Source organism: Sinocyclocheilus anshuiensis, unplaced genomic scaffold (assembly GCF_001515605.1).
Source record: "Sinocyclocheilus anshuiensis isolate Anshui unplaced genomic scaffold, SAMN03320099.WGS_v1.1 scaffold524, whole genome shotgun sequence".
Taxonomy (NCBI): Eukaryota; Metazoa; Chordata; class Actinopteri; order Cypriniformes; family Cyprinidae; genus Sinocyclocheilus; species Sinocyclocheilus anshuiensis.
This window is the reverse complement of record NW_015555703.1, coordinates 2,328,428-2,350,474: the sequence shown is the minus strand read 5'-3', so window position 1 is coordinate 2,350,474 and position 22,047 is coordinate 2,328,428. Positions and strand designations below refer to the sequence as shown.

Here is a 22,047-nt window from a genome sequence, read left to right as displayed (position 1 = left end):
TATAAAAGGTTTGAGGATGTTCAGGGTTCATTCCGACTCAAGGTACTACATGTACTTCGTCACTACTATGCTGTACTAAACATTGAGATCTTCAATGTCCTCATCATTTTTTATTACAACAAAGGCATTCTATTCTATACTATGTTCTATACTATTCTACAGGCAGGCTATGGGTAATGTTAATTCATTTGAATTAGATAATTTCCTATTATTTGTGGGATTACACTATGGCAGCACCGAGACATATAGATATAGAGCAGTACCATAAACCCAATTTCACCATTATTCCCCTCACATCCACCCAATAGCACTGCAGTTTTGCATGGACAAGCACTATTCATATTTTCTTCAGGAAAAAATAAAAATCTATTTTTGATCAGGCACATTGATAGACAAGCTCTTAATCATGCAATATTTGACTAAACTGCTTGGTGTAATTGGTCAGATTTTGTTTTAAGACATGACTATCATAATCAGCAGCTTTGTGCATAAAAGCTTTTATTCCAGTTTATTACTTGCCTCAGCTTGGAAAGATCCTTCGGAAAGCACAGATCTTTCGAAATGGCAGACATAAATAATTACTTTGTGGAATTTCCTTTAGCACTTTTCACACGAACAACTAAATTGGTGCAAACAAAAATGTTTCGTTCATACAACTTAAAGGTGTGTTTGATGAAAACACAGACCACCTTTAATTGTTAGGTCCATTTTTTTTACTCATAAGTTAAACTCAAAAAAAGTCCTAAAGCTGGTTGCCTCAATTTTGGGGTTCTTAACTTCTAATTTTTTACAATATTTACACAAACACACACAAAATTACTTTAGTCAAGATGCAGAACAATATGTTCACACAGTGCTTGCTGTTACATAATTAAAATGAATATGTTATGGTTCGGCCTCAAGTCTCATTTGCACATTCTAGAAGTAATTTAATCAAACAGCTGCTAATCCGATCAAAATTTGGCAACACTAACAGCATCTTTGCTCCTATTATCCAAACAACTCCTTTAATTCCATATAATATACTTGATTACACAATCATTTACGGGCCTATATGAGTTATGGATGGCTTGAATGTTACACTCAGCTCATTATTATTTTCAGTAAATGAAAAAAAAAAAGCTTCAGGTACAGTAGATCAGCAGCACCTACAGTATTTTTATCCTAGACTGATTAAGACAGACAGTGAAATCAGCTTCATCAAAAATGCAGAGCAGTGCCATTCATCAAGATTCAATTTGATCCTATTTACACTCTTGCTATTGGATCAAAACCCTTCAGCTCTAATCCTGACCTTGTCATCAGAATGCAACATTAGAGCCAAATGTGCACGATCCTCCAGCTCTGTATCTCCCAGTGATGATATTCTCCTATTCATTTCACCTCATCTTATTCAAATAAAAGCCTGTGGGGCCTCCAATGCAATTAGAACGGTCCTCAAAATCTGAAAGGGCTCTCCCGATGGAAAATGACTTTCAGAGGCTGTCGGAGGAGATCAGAGGAGAACAAGGACTATTTTTCAGGGACTTTTCCGACTTCCTGACCTCAGTCATAGAGATTCTCTCTTTCACAGGGCAGAAGACTACAGATCTTATTCCTGAACACTGCGTCGAGGAGTCAACCATTTCTTTATTCTGAGCTATTCCTTTGCAGATTCACTTGCTTGTTTTGGGTCATTATCATGCCTTACAGTTGCTATCAGCTTCTTTTCACCCAGTGAAACTGTGAGCAAACATGTCAAAATCGGTCTCATCTGCATGAAGTAAACTGTCCCAGAAGTCCTGCTTCTCGTTAGGGACCCGCCAAGATTGACTGTGAGATCGAGTGAGAGTTTAATGATGTGCATTTAATTATGGTGCAAATGCACACTGAGTTGCTGAGTTTGCTGATAGCGAGCTGTACTTAAGTGTGTTAACAGTCAGCATTTCATTATTAATCTATCTCATTGACCCAATGAGACTTTGTGAGACATCTTGATCTTTGCATGATGGTATACGATCAGTGTTGGGTAGATTACTTACAAATTGTAGTCTGTTACTGATTTGATTCCAAATTACATGACAAAAATTGTAGTTAGTAACATAATCCATTACACATTTCGGGTAATAAAATCAGACTACTTTTTTGATTACTTTTGACCTAACTTGTTTATCACATTGATTTAAATAGGATACTCTTGTACCACCCAGCACTGGGTACTATGAACTTTGGTGCTTATAACTAAACCAAACCAGTTTACTAAGGTGAATGATGCCAATTTTCGACCAATTTGCACCGGATTCTAATGTTAAGCCCTTAATGTATATGTAGGGCAGTACTAACTTTCCCCACACAAGATATGACCTTTCTGTTTAAGCTGTACAAAATGCACGACCATTAGAACAGAAAATATGAATGCAGGGTACGATAATACATTGTTGCCAAAAGCAATTGTACATCAGCAGTTTGGGATACAGAAAAGAGGATAGGATCACTATGATCTTGGGTATGATTTGGATAATTTGACACAGCCATAAAAAACCTATATGATCAGTGTATGACAACAAACAAAAGCACACCTCAAAGCCAACCTAACTGAACAAATATTGATCATTCCGGCATTTGCAAGCGTCACTCCAACGCAATCATTTATGCAAAAACACAGTGCCAGCAGATACCGTCAGTAAAGTCAGCTTCCAAAGACTGAAACAAACACTCGACAAAAAACAGCAATAGCCATCAGTTGCTATCCATGAAATGCATGAGAAATGCAAAGCATGTGTTGAATTAGAGCTAAAGCACGTGAAATAATACGACAATCACACATGTGTGGTCAACCTGAACAACAGATCCATGCAGCATTTTACTAATGATAGTTCTGAAATAAAATAAGCAGATGGCAGAAACAGCTCACTTTCCCGAAGATCACACTGGAGAAAGGTTTGAAAGAAGCATTAGCGGCTTGGCTGAGGACTTTGTGAAAACAAGCGAGTGTCTTTGACCGCAGACAATGGCTCAAATACAGTGAAGACTACTGCTTTAAGCAAATGTATGAGATTTACAATAGCTTAGATTATTTCTAAAATAGAGTTTAAATGAGAAACAAAACTAGTGTCTACAGGTGTCAAATGTATCATTTCATTTGTTGTACTACTTGTAGTTATTTTTAAATGCAATGAGAGCCAAAGATTTAAATAACAAACTTAGTCATGAAATGTTTCAATACTACCAAATCAGCATATTAGAATGATTTCTGAAAGATCACGTGACACTGAAGACTGGAGTAATGATGCTGAAAATTCAGCTCTTCATCACAAAAATAAATACATTTGAACATATATTCACATTGAAAACAGATATTTTAATTCAGACATTTTACTGTATTTTTGTGATCAAATAAAGGCAGCCTTGCTGAGCAGAAGAGACTTTTGAATGACCCCAAACTTGAGGCAGCGTTTGGTGTGCCCCTACCTGCATGACTTTGATTTAAAGATTAGTTTTAAAAAATGTACTCAATACTTCAGACTTGAATGTAAAAGGCAGTGATGTCTACTTAACCAGCAGCCCTGCTCCATCTAGTTCAGTGGTCCTGGAGCCCCTCAACAGTGCTCCTTTTGTGATTTTGAGTTTAATACAAGTGAGCTAATAAAGTGTCAGCTCAAATTAATAATCCATGTCCATTTACTTATGTAGCAAGCAGATGTGTAAAAAACTTACTTTATAAAGGAGGTGATATTAAAGCAACCAGTTTTTTTTTTTTTTTTTAAATGCAGCAACCATAAATTTCACCTGCTAATGGATCACTTTTGACTGCTGGAAAGGCATAACAACAGTTATAGGATTTCCTTTCAGAGAGAACAACAAAGCCATGGGTAAATTGATGCTTTTGTACAAGTTTGCTGATTCACTCTCATTGCAGGCTATGTGTGCACTGCTTATAGGCCTGTGGGTCTTTTACGATTTTTTTCCCCTTACATTATTTTTACGAATGTTGCACAAGACAACACATTTTAAGCAAATATGTATTAAAGTAGCTCCTCTCTGCTTGTTCATGATACATTACATCATGATTAGCATCTAGACAGTAGTAGGGAATCTTCCTCCAGTTACCAGATTAGCAGGGAAGGACATAACGTGTCACTAATATGATAAACACAAAAGGCCTACGCTGGCTTTCTCTTATCTCCGTAGGCTGCTCAGAATTACTGTGTAACCCTCAAGAGTTTGTTGACCCATATTCACTATTGCACAATACACCGACAGGCTAATGGAGGCCAAAGGGCAGGACACAGATGGTTAAAAGGGTGCTGTTGTTGTTTTTTAAGAGTGGTTATGTCATCTGGTCAGCATGAGGGAACCCAGTGATGGCTGGCACCTTGTCAGCTGTTGAGGCATTTGACTCATATTGATCTCAGTCAGCAATGCCATTCTTTGTGGCATGCGTGTAGAGAGTTGCTCCTTTGCACTGTAATGCAGGCCCCTAGATGCTTTGTAAACAAACTCACATTCATGTGCATTCATGTGGGAGCTCGCATGAAAAAAAAAAGTGTGACATTTAACTGCGTTAATACCATGCATGCTTGTCTGCTATGCACGTCCATGAACTTGAAACCGCCTGCCAGCCAAATGCTCGAGTTCCTCCCCTGGTCCCTGATAAACTGAGTGCAAAAGGAATATTGCTGCTATTACGGACGAGTTGAACGCACACTCTTACCTTCGTGACAACATTTTGCTCTAGTCCAATTTGCAGTTCACATCCTGACTGCATGCAGATGCATTGTGATGACTCATTAGTGGATTTGCTTCCATTATCGACGCCGCGATACATCACGGCCGACACATTGGACGAAGGCTCGCTGTTGTTCGGCTGCACTTGAGCGCACGGCTGAGGCTCATGCAGGAGAAAGCTGTCCGAAAATTGGCTGAAGCCAATGAAAATGGCCGGGATGCATGTTAAAACGATCAGCTGTTTCTGAAATCTCCCAAATCCGCCCACGTTAGGCAAAACGCCGCCGTCGATCTGCGTAAGTAAACCGGGCGATTTATTACTTTCGGGGGTGACGAAGCCGTTCTCCGGTGGATGAGGCTCGATGTCCAGCTGAGACACAGCCATCAGCGTCTCGCACATACTGCAGCCCGGTTCGGGAATGCGTCAGAACCTCACAGTCCCCGTTTAGCTACACTGGATGCGCGTAATTGCAATCAGAAAGAGAGCTTGGCGTCCGGTGCTCAGGGAGTGGTTTGCGTGTCTTCACCCGTTTAAAAGTCGTCACGAACTCTTCGCGATCAATCAATAGTCAAAAGTCACCGGCTTGGCCCGCTCCACTACCCAAACGCGCTTCTAGACGGAAAACAACAACGATGCTCAAGGAAAGCAATTCGTTTCATCGGCATGTTGCTGATCCGTGCCCGTTTCCAGCATTCACAGCCACAGGTAACCCACCTGTCCCGGTACACGCAGCCCCACAGACGCGCCGCGCGTGACATTACACTCAGACCCGCGTCATAATCCACTCAGGAGCCGAGGAATCTCTCCTTCCGACACAAATAACCTCGTTAATTTTAATTTGCATACACTCGGTACGCTCCCCGGTGATGACAGGGACCGACCAAACAGTCTTGAGGGCGGAACCTCGACTGAACGTCCCCTTCAACTCATTTAGTGGATGATAGCACAGTGTGCTCAACTCCAGAAGCCCATTAGCTTCTGTTTAGGAGTATATAAGCTACTTTTTTAGACAAAAATCAGATTATTTTAGAGATTTAAGTAGTCATGCTCTTTAATAATCAAATCATTTAGTGTGAGGATGATAGACCTGTTTTCATTTTGCTGTAACTGCTGCCATCTGTCGGTCCAAACTGGCAGAAAGACAATTTACAAAATGAAATTAAAGGTGGGGTAAGCGATTTCTGGTAGCCAATGTTGACATTTGAAATCATCAAAACAATCATGCATGTCTCGCCCCTATTTTGATAGCTCCGCCCCACACGTACGTACGCAACCCAGGCAACGATTAGTTCTGTGAAACAAAGCAAAAAACAAAGCAACCTCGGCGTCCGATCCTTGAGTTCTCTCCAGCGCTGGAAAGCTGGTCTGATATTTACACGGGTCCTACTTCTCTTTAGTTTTAGTTCCTCTTTAGTTTTTTATTCACAATCTCTATCTTTCTGTCGCTCGGCTCGGCTAATGTCTGTCCCGTGCACTGAACACTCTCTCCTCCACATCATGAAAGACGTATTTTTTAGAGCGTTTGCTCATCTGCAATACGTCTAAAGGACGTTTCCTATCAGATGTCAAATATACGTTTATAAGGTGTTTATGATTTAGAATGATTGTAAAACTAAGATCTTATAGACGTCTATCAGATGTTTGTACACAGCAGATGCTTTCCAGATGAAGCGATCTTTAACAGACGTCTTGCAGATGTACGTGTGCTATCTGGGATAGGTATGCAATGATATTATTTTTTTTGTGTGTGCATATTTTGAAGCAAAAACTTCTTATATTTAGGGACAAGCATTATTTGCGTAAGCCTGCCATCTAGTGGTGACCAATAGTGTTACAGGAATTGTCTTTATTGTAATTATGTTTCCGGAAGAGAGAAAACATTTGAAGCAAAAGAACTTGAGGATTTGAAGGCAGTGGTTGGGCACATGCTTGGAGAACATGTTTTTACTTGTATTCACATTCAGTTTGCTCAATTCATTGTTGGACTGCTCCTTTGTTCACTGATCGAAGACACCTGACATGAAAACAAAAATAGCAAAAAAAAATTTTTAATCCTTAGCCAAGAACTCAAAAGATGAAAGAATCCTCTAGAAATCAAGTATGATCCAGATAAAGGGAAAGAGAGAGACTCCAGTAGGATGTTGTTGTCAAATTAGGAAGTGTATGATTTGCTTGCTGGTTTGTTAATTTTATTTAGTCCTCAGGGACAGAATGAGTTTAGATGCTTCATTCAAGAAATAACTATTGCGCAGGTTTGTTACTTTATGTCTGTAACCTTGACACCATCACTGGTTTTGTTATGTTTACACTGAACGTGTGAACGTTCACCTGTTATGACAGAAAAGAGATGCTGGTCAGTGGTCACACCCTTTTATTAAAGTATTTAACCTTTGATCCCAGCCATGAGTCATAAACACAGTCATGTGATATAAGGCAGACACTGCGTTTTATTGCATTTTTTTTTTTTTGTACACTTGTAGTTGTTTTAAAATATCTCTGGTTAAAAAAGACAAATATTTTATAGACAAAGCAGCTGCTATTTGTCACAAAGGGAGGTTCTTACTAATGCAAAAAAAAACAGCTCAGTAATTATAAAGTTTTGATTTAAAAATACAGAATGTTTGATTTATGCTATGGTTTTGACAAATTCATCAAATGCAAAACTTTTAAAAATTAGAATAGTTCAGAATATATTTTGTGGGTTCTGACTTTCAATAAAATTCCAATATCATTATTTATTTATTTGTGTATTTATTTATTTATTTATAATGGATTTTTGGTAAAACAGTGAACACAATAAAACCAACTTAGCATTAAGACAATGCTATCAAGACAGATTTAAAAGATTTATCTTTGTTCTCAGGTTGGGTGTTAAATAATAAAAAAAATTAAAAATTAAACATTTGATTAAGTGCAATATCTGTTGATCTGTACCAGATGCTGTTTCATGAATTGTATTGTGCTCCATAACTGTTTGTTATCTGTAATTATGTACTGTAACTAATAACTGTTTACATTTTTCTGAAAAGTCATTAAATAGGCAATACAATATGCTATTTAATTGCAAGTTCCCATTAAGGCCACTTACCCAAAGGTCACATTTTTGTGTTTATTATATGTAGTTTTTTCCCTCTCTAGTTGTGGAATCTTTCCAGACAGTGGTTAAAAAGTGAATATTGTTATATAAGGCTGATAAAACCATGATTTATAACTCCTCTAGTCTTTGATGTTTATATATACTAAGTGGCAGTATTCGCTTGAAGAGTTTACTGTCTTTTGTTATTGCGTAAGAGTGAAAATGGCTTAGTCTTTGTTGGTTGATGAAATCATTAGGTGTGCGTCATCTGATGTAGTATCTGATGAGTTAGCATGTGGTGTGTGAATGTGTGCAGTTTTAATGACCAAATCACTGAATGGTAGTATATGTGAAAGTAAGACAGATGTTTCATTGGCATGTTGTCTAGATGTATTCTGTACTTTGACCCTTTTAAGGTACTCTCAAAGTCACTCTTGCTTGCAAAGAAAATGCATACGTCTTTCATTATACAATTTGCTATGATTCTCTAGTGAAATAAAAAATGTAATCAACCCAAAAACCCAGCAAACATGCCTGTGTTCCCTTGCCAGGGAGTTTAGACAAGCTTGGGAATTAGCTGCTAAGGGTGTGTCAGAATAAAGAGTGAGTAATGTGTTGTCACGAAAAAGGCTTACGCATAGACTGAAAACACAACAAGTGGTAACAGAGCAGGTGTAGACATGGGGGTATTTGTGCAGCCACGCCTGAATCGTAGAGAAGCAGTGGGAAAGAAAGAGAGGCGTTGGCTCACCTCTGTGACCCATCCCTACTAATACCTGAAAGTTATGTTCTGTAAAACAGTTACTGTATAAACATCTGGACTACGCAGAACTATCCATGCACGAAAGGTTGATTCAGGTCCAAAATTGTAATAAACTTTCAAAATTAAAGGTGGTCTAAGCAACATTCTTAGGCATGCCATCTATAAAATGTCCTTATTACTTGAGAAATATTATTGAAATATATGTGTAAGATGAATATAGAGTGTGTGGTTAAAGTTAGTAAAATGACCGAAATCATGTTAACTCTTGCCGGTCGTTGGTGGCTTAAAGGGATAGTTCACTCAAAAATGAACATTCTGTCATCATTTACTCACCCTGTACTTGTTCCAACCCTGTACGAGTTTCTTTCTTCTTCTGCTGAGCACAAAATAAGATATTTTAACAATTTGGTAACCAAACAGTTGATGGTAGCCATTGACTTCCACAGTATAGAAAAAAAGTGCAATGGAAGTCAATGGCTACCATCAACTGTTGGTTACCAAATTGATAAAATATCTTATTTTGTGCTTAGCAGAAGAAGAAAGAAACTCGTACAGGTTTGGAACAAGTACAGGGTGAGTAAATGATGACAGAATGTTCATTTTTAGGTGACCTATCCCTTTAAGGGGCGGTTATACTACACTTGTTCCCTTAGGCTCATCTGATATGTCAAATGCCTCATCTTGACAGCGGACAGGAGTGGGCAGCTACAGACTACAGTCAGGGAGGAGTGAAATAAGTGCAGTCAAGGTGAACCGTTCTTACAAAGCACATGAGTGTGAAATATATATATATATATATAAACAATTACCTATTTCATATGGAGGTCGCACTGTGTATATTTAGGAATATTTATAAATGTAAAACATATCATAGTTTTGGAATTGAACAAAACATCACAATTGTTTAAACCAATGAGCATTAAGCGGTGTCGTCAACAAGTCGTTTTCTATCATACCTTTAGTCAGTGCATTTTGGGGAGAGCAATTGTGCAATCTTTTTTTTTTGCAATACGTCAGCATGACATCAGAGCACGATGGACCACACCCTGACACATTTCTAACTGTCATGCATCTCGTGTTCACCGGTGATTGGTTTAGTGCTGATTTTGCTCATCCCAAACAAGCTTACTGACTGCCATTCATATGCACATGAATGCAGGAGACAGAAAACGCAAGCTCATGCAAAAATTGCTGCATTACAGTTTGGTTTAAGTTTGTTGGGCTCTGACTTGTGAATTTGTATCATGTGAAGACATATGACCAATAGAAGATCAATATGTCACTTCATGACCTCTTAGCTAAATTAAAAGAATGCAAACTTTAAGCCCCAAGCGTCACATCTTTTTTTTTTTTTTTTAGGCAGGAATTATTCTTACCTGAGACCATGAGAGGATTGATCAGTATGGGTGAGCAGAGAATATTGGGCAAATGGCTTTGTGTGCCTTTGCTTGGTGATCTCTTTGCTAGGTTTGTAGATTTATTGTTTTGTTTCTGTGAAAGTTCCAGAGTGAAAGTTCCTGATAAGACAGAGAGTCTAGTTTTGTCAGAAAATCAGGCCAGCCTGACAATAGTGGTTTTGTTTCTACCAATAAGTCAGAATAGATCAAATGTAACAATTTATTAACAGTCAGGTAAATGTGTATTATTCCTGCCAATTACATAGCCAATTCAAAGATATCAAATCAATACAAGACATCAAATTCTCATAGACGAATCTAAGAGTAAGATGCATACCTAACTTTTAGAAAAATACATAGTATGAAGTGTGTGGACAGACTTCATACTACGGGCTTTCTGGCTACAGAATCGCCCCGACCCTTTTGCTGCAATCCTTTAAATACACAACCAAGATAAAACATCCCCCAAATGGAGGCATGTACAAACAATTGGAATTTGCATTAACCCAGGTCCCAGACCTGGGTGGTTTACACCTCAATGGGAACAGAAGGTAATTTGCATGGAATGACCCTCTACAGTAATCAAAGTATCTCTTAACTCTTAGGATCTGTATTATCTTTTAGTCTACTTTTGTAAGATTAAGACCATTGTACCACTCGCCCTGAGACTATTCAAATGATACCAAACATGACTGTAAATCTTATTTGCATTCATATAGAACATTATACTATTGACCATTCTGAGTGAATCAAGTGGAGGGAGGATGGGTAAGGGGAAGGAAGGAGATGAAAAGGAACTGATGCATATGTGAGAGAGGCGTTTCCTGCACCACCACTCTGTGGGGTGTCTCGAAGATGCCTTTGTAAGTTTGTATTGTTTGTTTCTCAGGAGATCAAAGTATCTGAGTTTCTTTTATCCTTACAGTTTCCACCAGTGATTCTTATACTGCATTCCATTTACAGTACCTCGGATGTCGGAGCTGGGAACGACGTCACACCCAAGTGGACCGTGTTCCAGTAGAGAAGTCAGAAAACGAAGATGGACGCATCCATTATTAGCAATACCACTTGATTAAAAAATAGTATTTTGCACAGTTAGCGCCATATTATAATGTCCACAAATAGAGGTTGGATAGTACTGTATGCACCACTGAGTTTATTGAGACACAGACAAACAGAAGTGCTAATAAATATATTACTACTGTTTCTCTTCTGTTGATGCACTGAGCAGCCATATTGGATTCCGAAGTTGGAATTATTGCGATTCCACCAAAATTCCAAGTCGGGACTCTGACTTGGGAGGGCGTTCCAGTTAAAAGTTCCTACTGGGAACTCGAAATTTCCAACTTCCGAGTAAAAATGGAACACAGCATTAATCCTGGTTTTGGGGACCCCCCACTCTGCACATTTTGCATGTCTCCCTTGTTTAACCCACCTGATTCAGACCATCAGCTCATTAGGCTGGAGATCCATGAACTAAACTGAATGTCAAATAAAGGAGACAGATAAGGGAGACAAAATGTGCAGAGCGGGGTGTTCAGAGGACCAGGATTAAGTACCACTGGCTTACACCAATTTGTGACTCTTCCTTTCAGGTTGTTTGAGGCCCCAGCTACAGTATGTTTCAGCGCCTCATGTTAGTCCTCCAACCCTGCCGTAACCGCTGCCTTCATTATTTTCAGTAATGATTGGAAGAGGCACATGCAGCACCTGAGGTTGCAACATTGAACAGGACTCTCGGCAGACCCTAAAAAGTGTGCAGTTGGACAGGTGGTTGAGGTACATTCTCTGGGCTTCCACTTGGGTCATAGGTATGTGACCCACCACTACTTCTCGGGCAATACATCACACTTTATTTGAACCATGCCCCACTCCAATGGCTCCACTGCATAAAGGATGCCAGCGTGCAGATCACCCATTGGTATCTGGGTTTACAGCCCTTTAAAGCCTGAGACACACCAAACCAGTGGTCAGCCGTCAGGCACTGTCGGGTGGTTTTTGAGTGTCTTTTGGCTTTACTTTTTCCAGTGTGTTCCACTCCGTTGGCTCTAGTTGGATGCCGCCAGCAGTTTTCCGGCTGATTCTACATGTCGAATCAGCGGCGGAGCTTGTCGGCGAGAAAGAAAACTCAGATTGGTTATTCAGCTTGGCGAATGAGCACACAAGACAAATAAGGAACTGACAAAAGCAAACCAACGACGGAGTAAATAGGGAACGCACAGACACTTGTTGTCATTCTTGTCACTCGTGTTTCTTTTTTTCAATATCCACAAGAAGAAGACCAATGGCTGACAATGCCAGTGCCGTTTGCAACTTAGCAGACATGATTGAAAAAAAACTACATGAATCTGTCAGTAATGAGTGCGGCTGGTGTAAACAATGGTAAAAGTTGCATTTCCACAGTTCTAGCTCTTCCAGTTTTCCTTTTTGAATGCCGAATACAGACTACTGCCACCTGCTGGTATGGGAGAGTTATGTTCTCTCATGCAAGCGCAGAGCATACATGCTAGTTGGCCGTCGGCTGTAGTCTGTCCGGTGTTTTTTGGTACAACTTTTGTTGCCCCGACGCAGGCGATGCGAGGGCAACGCGAGGAGACGCCACAGTCAGTTTTCCTCATCGCTAGCTCTTTGGCGTTAACTTTATGTGAACTTTACAGTTGTCCAAAGGCTGGGAGTGTAGATGGTGGTTACCGATTGGTGGAGTCGGGGGTGGGGGTATGTGGTAGGGGTGGTGTGGTGTGGTGTGATCAGGAGTCAGGAGACTTAAACTCAGCCCCTGCTTGCTTTTTCCCACAACTTTGATCATGTTACGATTTGGTTAAGTGATAATTACATTGAGCATGGTCAAGTGATGAGTCCAGTGGCGGTGCACTTCCACTGGTTGTGCTGGGCCATTTTGTAGTGAGTGGAAGGAGTTGCATTCTGTTTCAACAGCCTTGAACATGAAGTGCAAGGGAATTTAGAACTCCTGGAACCAAGAATGTCCTTGTAGTCTACCACAAGGTGAACACATTGTCAAAAGTTCAATACTTATCCAATGCCTAGGTTTGACTAATTTGCCTAATTTGTAGGCAAACTAGAACATGTAGACGGAGAAACCTTTGCAAGTGAAGGTTCTGAAATCAGTGCACAATGTTGTTTTATCTGAAGGCAAAAGTCATATTGTTCAGAAACTTTCTGAAGTGAAATGTTTCCATAGCATTGTTTGAAAAAAGGATTTCTGCCGGCTGTGCACTAACAAAGGGAGCTTTCCTGCATGTTTTTTTCAGGTACTCGTTTATGAAGTGCTGAGAGACATTATCAACAAGTTTGCCTTTGTGTACTTACATAACATTTAGATTTTCTCTCATTCCCTCCAGGTACACATTCAGCACATTGGGTGGCATATCTCTGATGGCGTTGACCTTCTACTGGAGGTGGAAACTCAAGTCCCACTGACCCCATCCCGGTTACCTCCAACTATGTCTTTCAGTTTGTCTCAGAGGCAGGATTTGGGTAGTTCTTTCCCAAAGATCCCCTTCAGATAATAAATTACATCACTGTGCACCACACTGTCTTTCTAGCTAGCTCCAGTAATGGTAAGGTCACAGCAGTTCGGCCTGCATGGTGAGGGTCATCGCCTGGGGCATTTAGGGTTGCATCTGACAAACCTTGACTGAGGCACCTGAGGGATGTCCGGCAGGCCTGATGTTTGTTCCTAAGTATTTATAATAATGGGTAAACACTCAAAACTGTTTAATGCACTAGATGAATTTTACTGTTTCACCATTATCACCAAAACTCTTAACAACAACCACTTTCCTCAACTCCACAACATATTTAACAAGTTTCTTTATGGCCAACCATCGCCAACCAAGTTACTGACATGTTTAATTAGGGCAGGACCTGAGAGAGAGAGAGATAAACAAAAGAGTCACAACAATACAACCTCTGAGATAACAATAGGCCTACATTTATTTATGATTTTTTACTAAATATGTGGAGAGAGTTTTTTTTAGTGTTTTGTTTAGTTCTAGTATTTGACTGTATAGCCAGGTTGAGATATGCTGATCAGGTAAAGTGTGGTATGTGAGGCTTGGGCGATGTTCTTTTCTTGTTTTGCCATGCTTTTCAAGTATGTACTGTATGTGAACTGTGGCAGTCTTTCAGTCGTTACATTTATAACATGGACAAGTTCGTTCATGCGTAGGCTCTTTCCAGAAGTGCAACAATTAACTGTACTGAAAGAAATGAATTCAGAAAATTATTAAGGGCTTGACTGGTGTGTCTGTAGGTGTGTGCGCCACTCTTGTTAAACAAGATTAAGCACTGTGTTCCCAGTCAGAGACAGCAATCAGTAACATATAAGTATGCACACCATGGCATTCTCTGTGAGAAAAAAAAAAAGATCTAGCTTTTTTTGGATTTAAAATTTAAATGCAATCTGAAAATTTAAAACAATTATCCACATAACTAATTTGAAAGATGAGCATTTTTATAGCACTTTTTCAAAGTGGTTTACAGAAAACATCTCAGTTCCCTATAATAATATAAGCAGTAAAAATACGAAAAAAATAAAATAGAGCTAAATCTTATCTCACTGTGGTCTCTATCTTATCTTTATTTGGTTGCAGAAAGTTCACTGACATACACACATTCATGCTCTCTTTGCACACCAACATGTTGTTAATTGATAGCATCTAGTGCTTTTGGGATTTGACAGAGCATTTGGACCCCATACAACCGAATTGAAAAGAGATGTTATGTTGATTAACTGCACAAGCTAATTGAAACATATACTGTGTATAGGTTAAATAATAATGGGCCCAGTATTGAGTCTTGGGGGACACCACCATGGCACATGATGCCTGGAGGTGTGTAGACAATGCCACATAGTTGTTTTTGTCCACTAAGTAGGACCTAAATCAGAGAAATACAGCACCGATAACATTCTTATATATTTCATTAATGTTAAAAATAATTAAATTTAAGCATGACATACATTCACAAGAAAACAACTCGCATTATTACAAAATTACTTCTTTATAAGGTGTGAGCAAGACTTACATATTTGATGACTAAGTTAAAAAAAATAATAATAGTGACAGCTTTTAGTTTTCTGCTAATGATTAACAGGTGATATGTACAATTATAAGGACCAGATCTTGAGAGAGGTTGGATTGATAGAAACTAAATTTCAACTGTAAACTTTAATTTGTTGAGAGTTAAGGGTTTGAAAGATGGATTTTAATTTCAGATCTCCATCTGGTCTTTAAATGTAACCAGAGGTTTGCAAAATAAAACTAAACTGGTTTGTTTAGATACGTTTGTGTAGGAGCCTTGCTGTGATGCAAAATTTAATGGGTAGAATGCTAAAAATTCATATTGTGCATGTTGACACATAGTATTGCATACATACTATGTTGAAATGAACTCTGGTTTCAATAATTATAGTTTGAAATGCTGAGATATGGAATAAAATTAGTCTTTTTCAGATTTGAATGAGTCTTTTTCATCAAATTTAACCTCTGTTCCTAACTTTCCCACACCAAATGGTAAATTAATGCAAAATTACATTATGCGTAGTACTTTTCACTTATCAAACAGGCTAATGGACAATTACACACTTTTTGTACTACCACCATACTACACTTTTTTTCCAAGTTAACCTGTCAAGAACCTCCCAGTAATCACAGAGTACTGTAAAGGGTGTGGTGTGTGAGGCTGGGTGAGGTGGGTGTGTCGCTCTCCCATGGACAACACACACACACACACACACACACGGGGGAAAGTCCTCTGCGGATTGAGTCTGTGTATTTGAGTCAGACAGGGTGTGCTTTATGCTTCTTCTGATTCCCTGCAATCCCATGTCATTTATTGATGCAATTTTACTTTTAACTGATGTGAGATGTACATGTTTCTCATTTCACTGATTGTTATGATATGGGATACCTTGCACATACTGTTCGGTCTTGTCAAGCCAATAAAAATAATAATAATTAAAGATACATAGATAGATAGATAGATAGATGAATGAAGGACATCTTATGCTTTTGAGAGAATGCAGAGAATGCTTGCTGGCTTAAAAGTAGAGACAAAATTTTAAAAAGTAGTGAAAAAGTCCTTATTTGACCATATTAAAGACGTCATTTTCATACAACTATATTTTTAACAAATGTAAGATGTTTCCCATTTGACTGATTCTGTTATGATATGGGATACCTTGGACATACTGTAGCCTACCTCTCTTTGTGCCAATCAATTAAAACAGACTGTCAAATAATCAAAAAATATATATTTAAAATATATAATTTAGTTAAACAACAATAATAATAACAGGAAAAATCACAGGACATCCTTAAGGTTTTGATAGAAAGTATGTGCAGCTTGTTGGCTGATGTTCAGTTTCCAAAAGCAGTTGTGAAAAAATACTTTAAGGAGGAAAAAATAATTTGACCGTATGAAAGAATTCCGTGGGAAAGTGACGATGACTGATATCGCGCCTCGTGGGAAGACTGTCCTCAGGCTGACTCAGTGAGTTCAGTGAGCCTCAGTGAGAGTGTGCAGGTGTGGTCTAACTGCAAAACCGGAACTATCCAGAGCGCAGTGGCCAGTCTCTGCGCACTCACCGACGGGCAAAGACGCGCAACAAGAGTAGAGGAGAACAGGAGGACTTTTATAACTTTCCTTGCGCTTTCTTTGGTTGAGACTGGTCATTGAATTGGTGCTGCACTCTTCTACAGAGATGAGTTTGTCCGGATCTCAGACCAGACTCCACCAGATCGGCCGCAGATCCAACTCCCGACCCGATCTGACCACCGTGGGCTACAGTTTACCCAGGAATGACGCTGCGCCGTACATGATGAGTGGAAATGGATACCAGTCTGAGTTCAATGATGGCTATACGCAGACCATTGCACAAACATTCTCCAGAAACTCACAAGGAGGAGGAGGAGGAGGTGGACAGAGGTGGGTTTCCATGAATAAAATATCAACTGTTTTATTGTTACTAAAGTCTGCATTAAAAAAGTCAGAAAATTATCTCATCTGAGCTATAGAATATACGTTCATTGAATAACTATACTTACTGTATGTCAAAAATTATATTTGTATTATATGTATTTTGTATTATATCAAACAGTGCTTTCATAAAATGGTTGTGCATGTGAACTTTGCATGTAAATGCATGCATTACAATTATGGGACATTCAAAATGTAACCTGGCTTGTTTGTTTTTAAACACAACATGTGAACTATTATTCCGGTTTGACAATATCTTCTGATCAGTCTTTTAACTGAATGATGGTTACATCAATTCAACAAAACATGAACAATTTGTTTGCTTTAAAATACCTTAAATAATTAGTGATCTAATACATGATCTGTCAAAATGTAACATTTTTACTGTATTTTTATTGATTGATGTTGTCTGTTTTTTTTTAGCATGTCGTCCATGTCTGTTCAAAAAAGAGCTCAGATGCTTCACAACGACTGTATGGGCTGTCTGAATCGAGCACAGAACATCCTAGAGAATGTAAGTGTCATTCACACACTTTGACAAAGTTGTATGCATGTGACACACACACACAGTGATCTTTTACTGCTTTCCATGTGATTTCCATGTTTTTTTCTGTCATGTTTCTGCAGATGGGACCAGCAGCTGAAGTGGACAAAAACATGAATTCGGCAGCGGCTCAGATTGAGCAGATGAATAAGTATGCCGTGGACTTACGCAATGCCGGTCATCCCAATGACATGGTGCTCCGAAGGTGTGTGATTGTGTGTTGTCACATAAATAAATGGAACCTGCTTAGTATGCTGTCACTTAATGCACACTTTAGCATACAGCCCACTCAGCACACTCAGCCCAGCCCACTATGAGTGAAGTATTAGTAATCAGAAATATGTTGTGAAATTTGTTCAGTAGCAATGGGTGGACACTTTTGGCATTGTGGACTTTTAGACAATAAACTTCTTTATTTTTAATTACACATTTATTACATATAATGATAAAACTGCAATTGAGTACATTCAAAATCAACTTTACATTTTTTATCAAGTAACACTACAGTTAAAATTATAATTGTTACATGTGCTTTAGTATGTTAGTCAGTGTACTTTAAAGCACAGCAATGACATAATGATTTACGTAAAATGTACTTTAAAGTAAAATGTAATTTTAAAATTATTGCAAAAAGCACTTTTTAAAAGTCTGCAGGTACAGACACAGTAAAGCAGGGTTATATAGTTAACTAAAACTAAACTAAAAAAAAATACATTAAACTTTAAATCAAATCAAATCAAATATAAAAGTCTTTCAAATTATTTCAATTTCAGCTAGTTATCAAGGCAACATTTTGTATTTTTATTTAGCATAAGTTGATCAAGTAAAATAACCCAAACAAATAAAAATTAATAAAAACTATTCAAACATTAAAACAAAAACTAATGAAAATGTAAAAAACAACAAAATTACTAAAAATGTAACTTCAATCAAAATGAAAAAAAAAAATAAAAATACAGTATAATGTGAAAATATAAAAATCTAAACAAATTCTAAATATTAATAAAAACTATAGTAGTATCGTCGTGATATTAAAATAAAACTGCAATAAGTGTGTTTTTAAGTTCTGAAGTAAAGTACTAGTCCACATTCAGTACAATTAAGTGCACTTATTTTTCCACAAGGGAAAGCTAATTTCATAGCTAATATTATCACTTTTTTTGTTTTTTTTGCACAAATTAAAAAAAATTGCAAATTGATTGAAAATGGTGCACAATTGAAAAAAAAAATTTTTTTTTTTTTTTTTTACACAATACAGTGCATGTCTCATAATTACTTTCAAGCGTGCTAGTCACTCGCCGACATTATTGTCTCTTTGATAATCAAGTACACACAATTTTGAAATGATATCACAAATGAGGGAGCGATGTAATTGGTCTAAAAAATTGCAACTGTGATTTCTATTGTAACTATTCACAATGATAATAAAAAGTTGAAATCTCTTAGTTTTAATACAGATCAACTAATGGGAACAGTTGTTGAACACCCAGATATTTGTGATAAAAAATCAAATAAAGAGTAATATAAATTCAAAGCAAAGCATCTAATCCTCGTTCTGTCTTTCAGTTTGGAGGAATGCCACGCCTTTCACTCAGAAATTCGAAACTCCATCACGGGCACCACTATCAGGAGGGCCACTTATGGAGGTAATCGGATCATTGGGTCAGAGGTTATCGCATGGGATGACCCTAGCAAGAGCTATCAGGAGGCAATCGCATGGATCAACCAGAAAAAGGTCTGTCTCTGTGCCACAATTTAAGCACACCTGCTTTTGCACAACTGTCTGTTCAAAGCTATAATGTATGAGCCATTCATTGGATAAATAAACTATTATGAGAAAAAACTCTCAATCCATCTACCTACTAAAAACAAAACAATTTAACTAACAAGTAACTTATTTAGCTGTCATATTGTTTCATTGCATGGTGCACTTATGCAGGGACAACAGTAAGATGAGGTGCATCTAATGATCTATAACCCCTAATGTTGTCAAGACTACCTAATTCTCACAATGCACAATTTTGTGTGCAGAAAAGGACACAAAGAAACAAATTTTATTGCAAGAGATGTATAAAGCACAGCTCACACAGAAGTCACTTTCAAACTGAGCAACTTTCTGTTGGTCAGTGCACTCTCAGAAAAAAAGGTACAAAAGCTGTCATTGTGGCAGTAACCTTTCAAAAGGTACACTTTTGTACGATATTTACCGCTCAAGGGTGTATTTTAGTACCTTAAAGGTACTAAATATAACATATTAGTACCTGAAGTGCACATATTAGTATCTAAATGGTACCTTTTGAATGGTACAAAAGTACCTTTTCGAAGATTACCATCACAGTGAGAATTTTTGTACCTTTTTTAGCGATGCAGTGATTCGCTTGACCAACCTAAACATGAGTGTAGTCTTTATGGCGAACTTTTTTGCTCTCACGCAAAACTCCTATTGGAATGGCGAAATTTTCTCAGCTATTTTAAGACATCAGCAGTACTGTGTGTTTCGAAAAACTAAAATTGCTTGTTTATTTTGCAATGTTTGACTGCTGTAGACTATTGTGTTACTAGTATATTTGTTGTACTTTACCATCAGTTGTTGGATTTAAATGCACAGTTCACCCAAAAAATTAAAACTCAGTCAGCTATCATTTATTCACCCTCCAAACCTGGATGAATTGCATTCTTCTGTTGAACACAAAAGTAGATATTTTGAAGAATGTGGGTAACCAGTTTCTGCTCCCCACTGACTTCCAATGACCCCCAGTGGGGAACAGAAACTCATGTTTGGATGTTTGGAAGAACTTGAGGGTGAGTAAATGATGATGACTTTTTATATTTGGGTGAACTGTGACTTTATTTACACTGAAGGAAAATTCCTGGTAAATACAAGTTATGCTCTACTGACATCATCTGTTTTATATTTGCCTGATAAACTTCCAGTGTAAGTGCAAAATTATTTTCTGTGTTCAGTCTTGGCTCAAAGCGTACCGTGAACTAACTTTTGGTGAACTAACAAAGCAAATCTGTTGCCCAGTTTGTCTCCTGAGCTGTCTGGAAAAATAGCAGGGGGTTGAGAAGATTGTGATTTCTCACCCTGCTGAAAGTCATGCGCAGGGTTTACATAATGACAGCACTTCACTGGAATTTACTCGCACCTCAGCCTCCTCCTCAAGTCCAGGCTGGTTCAGTGATTCAGGCTTATCTGACATTCGGACCCACTGAGATCTGATGCATTTCCAGAAAGAAAAGAAAAAAGATAGGAGTGTATCAGACTCCCTGTATTAGACAGGAACTTGTTGTTACTTGTGCTAGTGTGGAGTTGTATGGCGTCCACACCCACAGCAGGAGACACACCCGGTATTTCTGTGCCACTCCCACTTCAGCCGCCTGCTTGAGCACTTTTCCTTTAAAGCAGATGAGTTGCATGACAGGGTTTCTGCGGGTCCTTAAAGGTCTTAATTAATCCTTTCACAAATTAAGACCTTAAAACTGGTAGGCTCTTTAAACTCGTTGTGGCATCATATGTTGCATGCATTGCAAAAAAATGAATGTTGTCCTCAAAATTCCAAAAATCCAAACATCCTTAAATCAAGATACATTTACTTGAGATGCAAAAGTAAAATAAAAACTTAAAAAAACTGAAGAAAATTAAGTTAGTTATGCTTCAAGCAACAGCAAATATCTGTCAGTGGGGTATGAAACCTTGTTTTAATTAACTTGTTTAATTAAGTTGATTGGCAGATACTTGGCAGATATTTGTTCTTGTTTAAATCATAATTAAAATTCCTCAGAAAACAAGACTTATCTTATGTCATTTTGCTTCTTGATTTAAATATCTTTAGACATTTGTACTGGAAAACAAGACAAAAATACCGGGGAAGAGCATCATATTCTAGTGTTTGGGAGCAGAGATGTTCAACTTATATATGTATGTATGTATGCTAAAATTAATAAAAAAATGATGATGTTAAGTTGTATTTTCAGATTTTGAAATGTTGCTAATACAACTCATTGTGTTTTTACATTAGGAAAACATATTGACATATTTATTTCCCTTAAAATTTCTTTACTTAGCCTTAAAAAAGTCTTAAAAAATCTTAAATATACCTTCATCAATCCTGCAAGACTTTATTGCACTGATTGACTGAATTTAAGTATGAATGAATACTTTCTGCAACAGCGTTTCTTTACTTCACCACTTCCTTCGGCTGGACAAACAGACAGTTTCCTCCTCAAATTCACTCCAGTGATGAACTCAGTGTTGTGTTGTCAGGCCCAGTCAGGCTCTTGGCTTGTTTATATGTTTTTTTTTATTTCTTAGTAACCGTATACTGCATAAAAATATTGAGCACTCTACCTGACACACACACACACACACACACACACACAGGTTTGTTTTTATGGTTTATGAGGACTCTCCATAGGCATAATGGTTTTTATACTGTACAAACTGTATTTTCTATTGCCATACACCAACCCTACCCCTAAACCAACCCCTCACAGGAAACTGCACACAGACACACACTCACACACACACACAAACACACACACACACACACACACACC

General features: G+C 38.0%; 2 protein-coding genes across 3 annotated transcripts in view; one reads left to right on the top strand and one right to left on the bottom strand.

Annotated features, from left to right (window-relative positions):
- LOC107671742 (solute carrier family 22 member 23-like) overlaps positions 1-5,125 on the bottom strand; it is a 50,148-nt gene extending 45,023 nt beyond the window's left edge. Inside the window, exon 1 of the mRNA XM_016464688.1 lies at positions 4,694-5,125. Within this exon, the coding sequence (XP_016320174.1) occupies positions 4,694-5,107 (414 nt within the window). The 5' untranslated portion in view covers positions 5,108-5,125. The remainder of the gene's footprint in view (positions 1-4,693) is intronic.
- An 11,346-nt stretch (positions 5,126-16,471) lies between these two features.
- The window catches only part of LOC107671686 (desmoplakin-like), a 29,429-nt gene continuing 23,853 nt past the window's right edge, over positions 16,472-22,047 (top strand). Inside the window, exons 1-4 of one of the 2 annotated variants that reach the window (XM_016464595.1) lie at positions 16,472-16,892; positions 17,367-17,457; positions 17,571-17,692; positions 19,054-19,222. In XM_016464595.1, coding sequence (XP_016320081.1) covers positions 16,669-16,892; positions 17,367-17,457; positions 17,571-17,692; positions 19,054-19,222 — 606 coding nt within the window. In that variant the 5' untranslated portion in view covers positions 16,472-16,668. The remainder of the gene's footprint in view (positions 16,893-17,366; positions 17,458-17,570; positions 17,693-19,053; positions 19,223-22,047) is intronic. The other variant, XM_016464596.1, reaches the window with a different exon arrangement.